Raw genomic sequence first — 13986 nt, 5'->3', positions numbered from 1 at the left:
TTCTTTTTTCCTCCTCTTCCTTTGCGTCTGGACCCTCTGAACTTTGCTCGAACATTCTTCTTTGCAAATCTAAAAAAATTAGAGTAAACTCTTACTAACTGTTTAATACCTTGTTGCTAACAAGCCCTCGATTTCATCATCACACATGACGCAGCCTAATAGTGGTTCACGATTTTGATTTTCACGAAACTCTACTTTTAGTAAGACCGAGCCACATTCACATACGTCCTTTTGTATGATAACATCTGTAAAAGATATAAGTTATATAACAAAAAAAAACTCCCCCTTGCTTACTTTTGACAGTGTCTACAAAGGAAGATACAACATTGCATTCATTACAGCTTAGTTTCCATCGAGGGGCTGATGTAGCATCTAAAATCAAAGAACCCTTACAAGGGTCTTTTTCATTATCACTTTCAGGACAAGGACATATGGCATTTGTGACCATAGAATGTGTGCATGTTGGATGTGGGCAGTGATTACAAGCCATACCTAATCACAAAAAAAAAAGTCAGCATCTATTACTAGACATGAAACTACCTTTTTGAAAGTTCTCAAATGGAGGATTATTGTAACAACATGGACAAATGGGATACCCAGTTCCTTTTGAGCCAGTAGAGTAAAGCACAAGTTCAAAGTCATCAAGAGGCTACATCTAGTTAAGAATACAGCTGAAAGAGTGTAATACATACGCAAGTAAGTTCCTTGTAAAGCTTAATATGGCCATTCAAAGGAAGTGAATATGTTTCATCACAAGTTGCACAATGCAATCGGTTTGGCTTCAAAGAAATATATTTCATATATCTAGTACAAATATCAGCACATGTGTTTGTTTACTTGCATGTGGCTCTTTACCTTTTACATTTACCACATTTGGATAATGGTTTCCCGGTTGCTGCCAATGGAGAGAAAGTGGCTTCAAACAGCTCATCCATATTTGCAATCTATAAGCGTTAGCCTGAAAAGAGATTCATTTCAATTTAGTTTTCTACTATACCTGGTTTGTGAAATAAACAAACTTTTTTTCAAACATCTTGAGGAAATACTCAAGGACTTGGTTGTAGGAGGCCTTTCCAGAAGCAATCAAACTTAACTGCTGTTCCATATCTGAACGCATAGTAGGCAGTGAAAGTTCTGGATCAATCTTTTCTAGAAGTATGTATAGTATTAGATTGAATCTATTGCAGTATTGTTTGTTTCTGCTTACGGTAACTAACAGAAAGTAAATACAATTTTACCTAAATATGTCGTCTTACCCATGAATAAGAACAATACCAAGGTTTGTAGGAATCAAATAACGCTTAGCACCAGAAACTTGCACATAGTTTCTTTGACAAATATTATTGATGTGTGTAGGAATAGAAGCATCTGTACCAATGCCATGGTGTTCCATTAATCCAATGAGCTCGGCTTCAGTTAAATAATCTGGTGGACTCGTCTTGCCTTCGACTAAATTTACATCAAGAACATCAAGCACTTCTCCTTCCTTAAAATCAGGAATGTATTCATCGGATGTACTAATCCAATGCATAACAGAAGTAAAGCCAGGTGATAACATTTTAGTGCCTTTGCATTCAAAGACTTCACCTCCAATATCAAAAGTAACACTTGTTGTATTGTATTTCATATTTGAACTGAGTGAACCGATAAATGTACGAACAATAAAGTCGTATAATTTCCATGAATTTCCTGGTAATTCACCTTCATGAGCTAAGCGTGTAGGTGTACTATGACAAGTTAGTTTTGTAGAAATATATAGAATGTACTTTACATAGGAGGGTGATCACCGCTATCGGTACCTCCAGAAGGTCTATCGTATTTGTTATTAAGGAGATCAGTACAGTAGCTTCCCCAATCAGAATGTGAGGATTGCTCGCGAAGAACACTATCTAAGTCAAAGTTGTCTGGATACTTGGATGTTTCTGTACGAGGATATGAAATGTATCCTTGCATATACAATCGCTCAGCAACACTCATCTAACAGACTGGTTAGGATTGCATCTATAAAAGATAACATACACATTCACTAGGACTCATACCGAGACCAGTAGAGCAATGCTTTAACATTTCAACCTATTTTTTTTTTACACGATTATCAAATTATTACATATAAATGACTTACGGTGTTTAATGCATGTGGTCTAGGCTTTGACTTCTTTTGTATATTGATATTTAAGACTCTATATCAAAGTCAATCGTGATTCACCAAAGAAATCACTTACTTGGCTCCTTTTGATTTGGAATCTGTCACCATATTCACAAACATAGTTCCCACCTGCCGATCAAAAACTCTTTCTCTTGACCAAGATAATTTCAAAGGTGTCTCTGATTTACGAACCGTTACACTGACAGACCAAAATGGCTCAGGCTGAAATCCTTGAATGCGGTCATGACGTTCCACACAAAACGACAAAGTGGGTGTCTGGCAAGGACCATAACTGATCACAGTAGAATCCAAATTACCATACTTTCCTTGAAAAAATCGAGTCTGAAAGCGAGTAAATGCCACACCAGTCCTCAAATCAATCTCTTGTCGAGCATCCACAGCTACATTGTGTTGGCATAAAAAAATAACAGACAATCCAATTTACCTTTGGCTTCATTCTCGTTGGGTTTACCCAAGTTCTTCATGGCTTTTCTTACATCTTCTTTTGTGATGGCTGTATTCACAACTTAAGTAACATGCCAATCATCTCTCTCTCTTGTTCCTACCTGAGAACTTGGCTCGATAAACATGAGACATTTTCCCACCTTTCTGTGGATGATTCATGGAGGGCAAACAATTCTCAATCACTTCAAAACAAATATTTTCTCCTTCTCGGTCACAATCAAGCCAAAGTACGAGATAATCTACTCCTTTAGCAGCTGCCCGTAAGTGCTGAGTTAATCTCATTTTAGGGTTTGATTCCTGTTTGATTGTTTCAGCGTCAAATAGCTTGACGGGGTCAATGGACCACGAATTATACTTTTCTGTAAAGTCGAGACCATAGACATGGCCGGTGACTGAAGTAAAGCGATATTCAGCTGGCTCGTTTTGGAAATTATCTTTCCATTCGTGAATAGACGTAGCGTGTTTATGAGTAGTAAACTTGTAAGAGCAGGTTAGTTTGCAAACTGGTTTAAAGTATGGCTATCTGTACCTGACCACCTGGTGCAAGTAGTTTACTTAAGGCTTCAGCCAAAGAAGGCTTTTCTGCCACCTATATTTTATTAACCATAGAACAGAAAATAAAGTATGGTTTACCATAAGCACTTTGCATAGAGGCATATTAATGTAAGTTTTGCTAAAAGATTAAAATAAATGGTCGACGCGTTTTCCTTTCGAGCAACGATCGCCTACTGAGTTTCAATCGTCTGATGTGGTTTTACAGCAACAAAAAAGACATTTCTGCATTAATTTCAGTTGCCAAGACAACCTCCCTTTTGATTTTTTGTGAAACCATTCAATGCAAGGAGCTCATTACGAACTAACTGGCTATATGGAATACATAATAAGCTTAATTGTATGATCTCTTTTTTCTTTTTCACAACTAGATAGAATACTTGTGTTACCTGCTTGTCCTTGACAGTCGATGAAGTACTACAACCAAAGCATGAAACTTTAGTTATCATTCTAGTTGTCAACATGTGCAAAGTAAATCAATGCAAACAGCATAATTCTACCAATTGCAGTAAATAAGTCACTGTTATACCATGCGTACAAAGAGAGCGATCTCTGTATAGTGATTTCAGCTACAACAGTAATTATGATTGCGTAACATTAAGCTTTTATACATCCGAACACTTTTATACTGTTTCAAGCATTTGATCTACATAAAGAGTACAGGTAATCAATGTATTGTAGACTCCAATAAACAAGCTGTGATTCCACATAGATACCTGACTTGATCTTGTAATGTCTTCTTGTTCTATTTACGAATAAACTATTTATCGGAAGACTTATCTGAGTTTTGTGTAATCATCCAAAAAGAGAAATAAAGGAAAAAAAAAGACAGTAAATGAGCAAAAAAAAGAGAGAATGGGTCGTTTCAAATTAATTTAATAATTCAAAATTAATCCCTCCTTCTTTTTTCTTTTTCGTTTTTTTTTTTACAATAAAGAAGCTGCTGTTACTTTATTGTATTGTTTCTTCATATATGGCAACAGTCAATAAAAATAATGTTTTGAATGCGATTGGCGAAAGAGTTCATGAAAAACCCAGAAAGAGTGATTGTTTTAAAAATAGCTTTTGTAAAAGAGAAAAAAAAATTCACACTCAACACATTATCTAAAAAAAAATAATAAAAAAATCAATAATTTGGTTCCTTTCTCTCTTTTTTCTCCTTTTCTTCTCTTGATTGACATTCTTTGACCAAGAGATAATGCAAGAAGAGTCACGTACAGACCTTGCCTCTCTCTACTCTGGTGGTACTCCGCCGACAGAGGGAGCTATTTCCAATCTATTGGCAAATAGATACAAGCGCAATCTACCATATACCCAGTTGGGATACTCAAATCTCGTAGTCATCAACCCTTACCAACCACTAGAAATCCTCAACGATGCCACACTTCAATCATACGCCCAAACAGGATACAAAGATTTGTCTGAACAAAAGCCCTTTTTGCAGCCACACATTTATGAATTAGCCACCCGAGTTTATTTTCATATGCGACGTACAGGAGAAGATCAAAGTATTGTCTTGAGGTAAAAAAAAAAAAAAAATCATGTTGTTTACTTACTCTTGTAAAAAAAAGCGGCATCACAGGGTCTGGTAAAAGCACAACTCGAACACATTTCCTTTCTGAACTTCTACATTTATCCACACATAACAAAAAGGAAACTAAACTAAGCTCACAAGTCCAGAACGCCCTTGTTATCATTGAAGCCTTTGGTCATGCTCGTACCACACAAAATGCTTCAGCTTCTAAGTTTGGCATGTTTCAAGAAATTCAATTTAATGAGCGGGGCCGTATTCTGGGCACAAAGACACTCACCTATCAGTTTGACAAATCGCGCGTCACTCAAGTACCACCCAACGAACGAACATTCCACGTCTTTTACTCTCTTTTGGCAGGAACAACCATTGACGAAAGAACTGCATTACACATCAATTTCAAGCCTGAGTATTTTAATTATCTTGCTCAATCTGGATGTATTACGGCACCCAATTGGAATGATGAGATTCAATTCAGTGAACTAAAAAGTGCTCTGAAGGCATGTGGATTCAAGGCCAAGAATGTCACTCAAATCTTCCAATTGCTTGCTGCCATCCTTCATCTTGGTAACTTGCAATTTACCGAAAACACAGATACTTTGGCACAAGAAGCTTGTGTGGTAAAGAATACTGATGTCTTGGATATTGTTGCTGTTATGTTGGGTGTATCTCCTTCTAAATTAGAAACATGTTTGACTTATAAACTCAAGCTCATCGGTAAAGAAGTCTGTACTGTCTTTTTGAACCCTCAAACAGCTGCTGAACAACGTGACGATCTTGCTCGAGCTCTCTATAACGTCTTGTTTTTGTGGATTGTTGAAACAATCAATCGAAAGATTTGTTATTCTGGCGCAGAAGAACCAGCTAATGTTGTTGGCATCATGGATCAATTTGGTTTCCAAAACTTCCCTACAAACAGCTTTCAAGAATTTTGTGTCAACTTGGCTAATGAACGTATACACCAATTCTTGGTCAATGAACACTTCAACAATGATTATGGCTTGAATGCTACCATGACCCGTGATGGTGTTCCTTTGCCTTCCCTTATGATTCCTGATAATTCTGGATGCTTAGAACTGTTGCTTGGTAAAGACAAGAACCAATTGATTGAAGACGTTAGCAACAAGAAGGAAGTCAACAAGTCTTCTTCTTTAGGGTTGGGCGGTATGGTTGGCTTGATGGATCGTGATACAGCTAAGCTTCAAGCTGGTGCCTCTGATGCTAGTAATGCTAATCTTTTGGCTTCTTTACAACGTCAATACTCCAACCACGCTTCACTTTCTCGTGGTGCCAATGCCTATGCTTTTGGTATCAACCATTACTCTGGCACAGTTCAATACTCTGTCGACATGTTTTTAGAAAAAAATTTGGACGATCTGTCGCCTGATTTTGTCAACATGTTAAGAGACAGCAGCTCTAATGCCTTTTTGTCTTCATTGTTTGAAGGTACTTTGATGGCAACTGAATCCCATCCCAAGGATATGCGTACTATTGTCAAGGCACAACTTTCCAGTAAACCCACGCGTGGTCCTTCCATGAGAAGAAGAACAACAAAGCGTAGACCCAATGCTGACAAATCAGCCAACAATCCTCCTTTACCTGAAATTGGCGGTGCCAGCAAAGAAGATGAAGAGTTAGCTAAACAAATCAAACAAGCAGAAGAAGCTTACGAAAACATGCAACAAATGACTGTGCTTGATCAACTATATGTCACATTGCGAGATATCACTTTTTCAATGCAAGACACTAAGATATATAACGTTATTCACATTCGACCTAACGATATTCAAGCACCTGAATATGATCATAGCCGTGTCAAATCGCAAATACATGCCTTCTTGATTCCAGATTTGGTTGTGCGTAGTCAATTTGAATATGCAAACTATTATACTTTTGGTGAATTCCTCATGCGATACGAATCATTCATTGCTTCATTACAACTTCAGGATGCTTCGCTTTCAGATAAAGAAAAAATCGAACGTGCCTTAGCCATCATGAACTGGAATGCTTCAAGTGTTTTTGTGGGTCATGAAATGGTATGGCTGAAATATGAGATTTGGAAAGAGCTAGAAGATGGATTACGTTTGGCCGAAAAAGAAGAAAGAGCTCGTACAAAAGCAACTGATTTTGAAGCTAGTAATATTGATTCCAAAGGCATGAGTCAGACAGGAAGTTATCCAGCACAGGGTCAATATCTCTTATCTGATAATTACAACTACGGTGATGACGAAATGCGTCAACATTTAGCTCATCCTGGTGGACATGGTTACGAAGACAACATCAGTTTTAATTATAGCGAAGACAAGCGAGAAGTCGATGGAAGTCAATGGGGTGAAGAATCTGAATGGGGTATCAACGGTCTCTCTGAGGGGTAAGTTTGTTCATCTTATGTATAAATTTACTCATAATTGATATGATAGATTCGGTCCTAATATGGATATGAGTAAAATGATTGAAGACATTCAAGCACCCAAATTCGAAAATGTTGAGGAAGTGCCTATTACTGCTACTCGTCGATGGTGGGTTCGCTTTGTCTGGCTCTGTACATTCTGGATTCCTTCATTCTTACTCAGTTGGATTGGTAAGATGAAGCGTTCTGATATTCAAATGGCCTGGCGTGAAAAAGTCACTATTTGTATGGTTATTGCCTTCCTCTCTGCTATTGTATTGTTCTTGATTGTTGGTCTTGGTGAAGTTGTATGTCCTGGTACTAAATACATGTACTCTACAAGCGATGTTTCTGCTCATAATGTTGAGAATGACAATTACATGAGTATTCGTGGTAATGTATATGATATGACCAAATTTGCAAAGTCCAAGCATGGTTCTTCTGGCTACACTGCTACTGAAGACGAAATGACTACATTGGCTGGTTATGATGTTTCTTCTTCTATTCCTCCTCCATTGACTGTTGCTTGTTCTGGACTTGTTACCACCTCCACTGTCAAGTTGATTGCTAATACAACGGTCATTCCTCAATCTTCCTTTGTTCATTACTCTGGTGATCAATTGGCTATTTCTACCTTGACAGACATGTCAAATGCCTACTGGTACTGGCAAACATTCTTGCCAAAGATTCAAGACTACAGAAAGGGTTCTCTTGTGCATCTGATATCCGATTTGAAGGCTGATGCTGATGGTTGGGGCCGTAATGTGTTGGCTATAAATGGCAAAGTATATGACATTCAAGATTACACCAATACAGTTTCTATTTATGGTAGCACTAATGCAGAATACAGCTTTTTGAACGAAGTAGTCACCGATTTCTTCAACAACTATAGAGGAACAGATGCTACTGAAGCATGGAACACATACAAAAACAAAATGACAAGTGAAGAACAAGATATGAACATGGCTTGTCTGGACAATTACTTTATGATTGGTCAAGTTGATGAACGAAAGACAGCCCGTTGTATGTTTACCAACTATCTCTTGCTTGTCTTGGCTTGTTTCATGGTGAGTGTTACTGTAGTCAAGTTTTTGGCCGCTTTGCAATTTGGTAGTGCTCCTACACCTGAAGATCATGATAAGTTTGTCATCTGTCAGGTTCCCTGTTATACGGAAGATGAACAGTCTTTAAGAAGAACCATTGACTCTCTCACTACACTTAAATACGACGACAAGCGTAAATTACTCTTTTTGATTGCTGATGGTATGGTCATGGGTAGTGGTAACGACCGCCCCACTCCTCGTATTGTGCTTGATATTCTTGGTTATGACACCAAAATCGATCCTGAACCTCTCATGTTCAAGTCAATTGGCGAAGGTTCTAAACAACTCAACTATGGTAAAGTCTATTCTGGTCTGTATGAATGCGAAGGCCATGTTGTTCCCTATATCGTAGTTGCCAAGGTCGGTAAAGCTTCTGAAAGAGCCAAACCTGGTAACCGTGGTAAGCGTGATTCTCAAATGATTTTGATGAACTTTTTGAACCGTGTTCATTTTGACTCTGAAATGACACCTTTGGAACTTGAAATGTACCATCAAATCAAGAATGTGATTGGTGTAAACCCCAGCTTTTATGAATACATTCTCATGGTGGATTCCGATACAGAAGTAATGGATTACTCGCTCAATTATTTGATTTCTTCTATGCTTCATGATGGTCGTGTTATTGCTATTTGTGGTGAAACAGCTTTAGCAAATGAAAATCAATCATGGACTACTATGATTCAAGTTTACGAATACTATATCTCTCACTATTTGTCCAAGGCTTTTGAATCTCTGTTTGGCTCAGTTACTTGTTTGCCTGGTTGTTTCTGTATGTACCGCATTCGTACACCCGTCAAGAATGAACCACTTATTATTTCACCTCATGTCGTCCATGACTATTCTGAAAATCATGTTGACACATTACACAAGAAAAACTTGCTTTCTCTTGGTGAAGATCGTTACTTGACTACCTTAATGATGAAATACTTTCCTCAATACAAGATGAAATTCACACCTTATGCTATGTGTAAGACAGTCGCCCCGACAAGTGGCGTGTGCTTCTTTCTCAACGTCGTCGTTGGATTAACTCTACAATTCACAACTTGTGTGAAGTTGTCATGTTGCCTGACCTCTGTGGCTTCTGTTGTTTCTCTATGCGTTTTGTTGTGTTGACTGATTTGATTGGTACAATTACCTTGCCAGTTTCTTTTGCTTATTTGGTCTATTTGATTTATGTGATTGCTTCTGGATCAGGTCCTCTTCCAGTTCTTGCTCTTGCAATGATTGCTGGTTCTTATGGTCTTCAAATTCTTATTTTTATCCTCAAGCGTCAATGGCAACATATTGGTTGGATGTTCTTTTACATCTTTTCGCTTCCTTTCACTTCCTTTATTTTGCCCATCTATTCTTTCTGGCACTTTGATGATTTCTCTTGGGGTAACACACGTGTGGTTGTGGGTGATCAACAACGAAAGATTATTGTGACAGACGAAGAAAAGTTTGATGAAAAAATGATTCCTATGAAGAAATGGAGTGTTTATGAACAAGAATTATGGGAAATGGGTTCCCATGCCTCTGGACAAACAGGCATGACTGGTAACACTTACTCTAGCTATAACAAGGGTGGTATAGTGCCTCCAGGATATGATGCTCGCAGTCAATACTCTGGTTCTGTAGCAGGCGGCGATTTTGATTATTATCGTGATTCCAAGATTGGCGAGAAGCTAGGACGTAATACTAGACAATCATCTTATGCCTACAACACAGCAGGCCCAGGTTCTGTTGTTGGATCTGAATATGGAAGCAACAACATGATTCCTATGGGTGACTATGGCAACCGCAGTATGATGGCTACACCACCACCTGGCATGCCTATGCGTCCTATGTCCTACGCCAGTGCTGATTATATGAGTCAAATTCAACCCATGATGGGTCCCAACATGTACAATAACCCTATGTCGTTTGACCCTAATACTATGGGAGCACCCTCGCCAGCATTTAACCAAGGCCAGCGCAACTCTTCTTTTGATCACGTAAGCACCTTTTCTTCACACATGATAAACCAACAGCCAGCTGAATACGATATACCCATGGGCAACGTGAGTCAAGTATCCGTTCCACCAATGATGCCTGCTGGTTTCCCTGCAGATGATGAAATTTTGCATGAAATTAGAAATATTTTAGCGACAGCAGATTTGATGAGTATTACAAAGAAACAAGGTAAGCAAGAAGTGTTGCTTTTATCAAATACTAATGTATGTCTTAGTTCGTGAACAATTATCCCAAATCTTTGGCTGTGACATGAGTTTTAAGAAGGAATTCATTAATAGTAGCATAGAGCAAATCCTTCAAGGACACTTATAATCTTAAAAGAAAACTTCGTACATATATATATATAAAAAAAAAGAGTTTTTTAAATGGTATTTATTATTTAGGCGGTATGTTCTCCAATTTCAGAGATAACTGTTTGAGCTTCTTGAAATTCATCCAAGTCAGCATTTTCAGCATTTTCCTATGAACCTGTAAGTCTTTGTACAAAGGGAGCAGATAATACGTTACCAACTGATTTTGTAAGTCTTGATAAGCGTTTGCTAATCTCTTTTTGACATCAGGAATCATCTGATGTGTCTCTGCAAGAACTTCTTTCTGTTTTTTTTTCTGGTGTTATTGGTATTATTTTGGAACATGGTTAGTACTTGCCTGTTTCTTGATATCTGCTTCATCAGCATTTTCTGCAATAAGCTTGTCAATACGCTTTTGTTGCATCTCGGCTTCTTTAGCGTATCCGAGATGTTCCTTGTAAATTCTAGGGCGACATGAGCAAACTAAACCTACATAACCGAACAAGTATACTATTACCTCTTGACCACGTTGGTCTTGATTTTTAGTTGACTAAGAGGCATAAAATAGAATAAAGGGGGAAAAAAGAAGTGTCAATTGCAAAACAAACAGGACACGATGTTGTTTGTTGATTTAAACATCCGCACCGCACCACATATGGTCTGATACAAGTGCACTTTCTAAAGAACTTGAAGTTCGCATGAATGTATGTCTATGCCAAATCTATAACTTTATTCTTGGTAAGCAAGAGTTGCCTTATTTTTATGTATGGGATCAACCGTACTTTAATAGAGGATTTTATTTGAAGAAGCAACTTGATATTACATGACTTGTCTCTACAACGGAAAGACATCCTTGTCTTTTTCTTAGCCATATAAAGGTAGTATAAGGTTTGTTTATACATGCATAAACACTCTAAATACTTTAAAATCATGTTTATTAGCATACATGGTACCTTTGGGGTCGATTTGGACCAGAAAAAGCGACTTGTAAAAAATGGCCATTTTCACCTCAAATCCAAAGGGTACCATTCATGAAAAAAGCTCGTTTGACAGCACTTGATCTTCTTTTTCAAAATGCTGCTCGACGGCAAGCTGCAGCTTCAGCTGCCTCACAACAAGACGGATTGAATGAAAAGGTTAATGTAAAGGCAAACGTGCTTCAGCCTGATTTGATAGGCCAACAATCACCTCAACCTCAACATTAACTATGAATATTAAACATTATACAGTTAAAATCGCCACACCCATTAGATACCTCAGAACTTTAGGATATGACATCCTGGTGCTACAAGAAACTCATGCTTCAGATACTACTATTATAGATTTACTTAACACCCATTTTAACTGCAAGTCGAGCATTTGGACTCAACATTGCGGCATCATATCACTCTCTCATCACTTTACAATTACACCTGTCTCGGAAGGAATTGATAATGGTCGATACATATTGGCTGATATCCACTTAACTCGGGATTTGGAACAGTCGTCTACTATGGCATCTATAGCAACAATTTTAAATATCTATGGTCGTTCAGCGCTTCATTCTAATCGGTCAGCACTCTATACTGAGCTCCTGGATATCCCAATTGTCAAGGACACGATTATCAATACACATAACACAATATTCATTATGGGAGATTTCAACTATCAATATAAAGATCGCCGTTTAGATGGTACTTTACTTTGCGCACCTCCTGAATGGACGGATTTACTGGATGACTATTACATTGATATTTTTGGGAATGAGAAGCAGATTACTTGGCATAGTGGTAGCAACTCAGGAATCTTGGATTATATTTTTTGTAGTTCAGGTGCTCATCATCAGATCACTAGTATCAGTCAACAATTTTTGTCACCAGAGTGGACAAACCACGACCTCTTAGGGTTCTCATTCAAGTATCAAGACTCATCTGATCGTGGACCTGGTTCTTGGAAAGCGAATCCATTCTTAGCTCGAAACAAAGAGTTCAGGCAAGCATTAGCACTTCATTTAGAAAAAGAAGATCAAGTGCTGTCAAACGAGCTTTTTTCATGAATGGTACCCTTTGGATTTGAGGTGAAAATGGCCATTTTTTACAAGTCGCTTTTTCTGGTCCAAATCGACCCCAAAGGTACCATGTATGCTAATAAACATGATTTTAAAGTATTTAGAGTGTTTATGCATGTATAAACAAACCTTATACTACCTTTATATGGCTAAGAAAAAGACAAGGATGTGTATAAAATGTTTTCTTTTTTTTTACTGCTAAAGCATTTCCTTGCCTGCTGTCTTTATTGTGTAAATAATTAATGTTCTACTAAACTACTCATTTAAATATAATAACTTGCTAACACGCACTTGATCCATTAAGCTGGCGGCTCTTACGAGTCTGATGAACTAAATTTAAGTCGAACTAACCTAATTCTTATGACATTGAGCTATTCAATAGGTATCGGATTGAAATTTATAATCTAGGTGCGGTTTTTTCTCTATTAATTATGGTATTTCAATGTGTGTAGCTTTGTTATTTCTAGCTAAAACTTCCTCTCGTGTGTTCTTTCCCTAGATTTCTGAGAAAAACAAATCAAGCTTCTGTTAGTAACAATTACATTTTATTGAAAAAAATTACATTAGGTAAGAAAGAGCAGAAAATAGAAGGGGAATAAAAGAGAAATAAATTAGTAACAGATATTAACCATTCTATGTAAAATACTTACACAGATATGAGGAGGTAGTTGAATACTTCTCCCTAGAGCCATGTATCATGGTAGACTAGGAAACATTGATGTGTCTGTATCAATAGACGTAATGCTACTGGTATGGTTGTGCAAAGGCATTCATTAAGACTCAAGTTTGATCAACCCTTGTTTTGAGGAATAACAAAGAATAATGACCAAGGAGTGGATTATTAGTTTGTTTTTCTTTGTATTATACCATCTTCCCATTGTATTCACACTATTGCACAATTTGATCAACTAAGGCCAAGCTGTGATTGACGCCAAAGACTGTACCACCAAGTACTGATTCCTTTCTGTTTATATTATCTTAAAATGAACATTCCAACAGATCATCAACAAAAAACTGAGCGCGTTTAGGTATCATCTTGGCATATTAAAGAGCTCTTGGATAATGATACCTTTGTTGCGGAGGTCGAATGGCAAAAATCAGAGCTAATTCTTATTTCGGTCAGTGTACAGTGTTTCCAAGAAGTAATGTCGCAAACGTTGAAAAATTATAGTGCAAAATATACAAAATGCGATATCTTGGCGCGACAGCAATTTCTGGAAGAACTATATAAGTTAAATTCCCTGTTTTTTAGAGGAAAGAGTGTTTATGCCATTAATTTATTTGAGATTCAACCTTGGTTATATTAATCCTTTATCTACCATGCGTAGGTATTCGGAGCAAAAGAGAGTTATTTTTGTTATATGAAAGGTACCCATTGAGAGTTAGGGATTGCTCTTTTTAGCCGTTCTTGAGCGCTGTTCTTACTTTATAGCTTTTTTGATCAACAGAATATGTTACACTATTAGTTGAT

The 13986-nt window shown here is 37.5% G+C and overlaps 4 protein-coding genes across 4 annotated transcripts; 2 read left to right on the top strand and 2 right to left on the bottom strand.

Annotated features, from left to right (window-relative positions):
* Nucleotides 1–102: 102 nt before the first annotated feature.
* Nucleotides 103–3268, bottom strand: B0P05DRAFT_592437 (DNA topoisomerase; the record flags this gene model as incomplete). The annotated part of the gene is made up of 15 exons (XM_051582991.1): nucleotides 103–245; nucleotides 295–492; nucleotides 541–649; nucleotides 693–804; nucleotides 856–944; nucleotides 998–1149; nucleotides 1276–1727; nucleotides 1772–1977; nucleotides 2020–2073; nucleotides 2123–2180; nucleotides 2223–2547; nucleotides 2592–2660; nucleotides 2713–3088; nucleotides 3141–3200; nucleotides 3245–3268. 15 exons carry the CDS (start codon nucleotides 3266–3268, stop codon nucleotides 103–105), a joined length of 2427 nt encoding a protein of 808 aa, XP_051429412.1.
* Nucleotides 3269–4361: 1093 nt separating this feature from the next.
* On the top strand, nucleotides 4362–9299 carry B0P05DRAFT_481245 (P-loop containing nucleoside triphosphate hydrolase protein; the record flags this gene model as incomplete). Its single annotated transcript, XM_051575167.1, has 3 exons — nucleotides 4362–4684; nucleotides 4735–7065; nucleotides 7115–9299. The coding sequence occupies 3 exons, from the start codon at nucleotides 4362–4364 to the stop codon at nucleotides 9297–9299; spliced, it is 4839 nt and encodes a 1612-aa protein (XP_051429411.1).
* Nucleotides 9021–10885, top strand: B0P05DRAFT_345026 (chitin synthase-domain-containing protein). Its single transcript, XM_051573591.1, has 3 exons — nucleotides 9021–10346; nucleotides 10393–10648; nucleotides 10739–10885. Exons 1-2 carry the CDS (start codon nucleotides 9245–9247, stop codon nucleotides 10488–10490), a joined length of 1200 nt encoding a protein of 399 aa, XP_051429410.1. The 5' UTR covers nucleotides 9021–9244; the 3' UTR covers nucleotides 10491–10648; nucleotides 10739–10885.
* On the bottom strand, nucleotides 10521–11044 carry B0P05DRAFT_565060 (tubulin binding cofactor A). Its single transcript, XM_051580912.1, has 4 exons — nucleotides 10986–11044; nucleotides 10827–10932; nucleotides 10686–10772; nucleotides 10521–10638 (listed from the first exon to the last, which is right to left on the bottom strand). Exons 1-4 carry the CDS (start codon nucleotides 11027–11029, stop codon nucleotides 10558–10560), a joined length of 318 nt encoding a protein of 105 aa, XP_051429409.1. The 5' UTR covers nucleotides 11030–11044; the 3' UTR covers nucleotides 10521–10557.
* Nucleotides 11045–13986: the final 2942 nt, after the last annotated feature.

The sequence above is a fragment of the Gilbertella persicaria genome (genome assembly GCF_025201335.1).
Source record: "Gilbertella persicaria strain CBS 190.32 chromosome Unknown B0P05scaffold_78, whole genome shotgun sequence".
Classification (NCBI taxonomy): domain Eukaryota; kingdom Fungi; phylum Mucoromycota; class Mucoromycetes; order Mucorales; family Choanephoraceae; genus Gilbertella; species Gilbertella persicaria.
This window is presented reverse-complemented; position numbering and strand designations above follow the sequence as displayed.

What these genes read in the sequence shown, in the direction of transcription:
- B0P05DRAFT_345026 (XM_051573591.1), top strand. Translation starts at nt 9,245, where the DNA reads ATGTTGCCTGACCTCTGTGGCTTCTGTTGTTTCTCTATGCGTTTTGTT. An exon ending in GAGTATTACAAAGAAACAAG is followed by an intron (nt 10,347 to 10,392) that starts GTAAGCAAGAAG and finishes TGTATGTCTTAG; the next exon opens with TTCGTGAACAATTATCCCAA.
- B0P05DRAFT_565060 (XM_051580912.1), bottom strand. Translation starts at nt 11,029, where the DNA reads ATGCCTCTTAGTCAACTAAAAATCAAGACCAACGTGGTCAAGAG. An exon ending in AAGACCAACGTGGTCAAGAG is followed by an intron (nt 10,933 to 10,985) that starts GTAATAGTATAC and finishes ATGTCGCCCTAG; the next exon opens with AATTTACAAGGAACATCTCG. An exon ending in AAGACTTACAAAATCAGTTG is followed by an intron (nt 10,639 to 10,685) that starts GTAACGTATTAT and finishes ACAGGTTCATAG; the next exon opens with GAAAATGCTGAAAATGCTGA.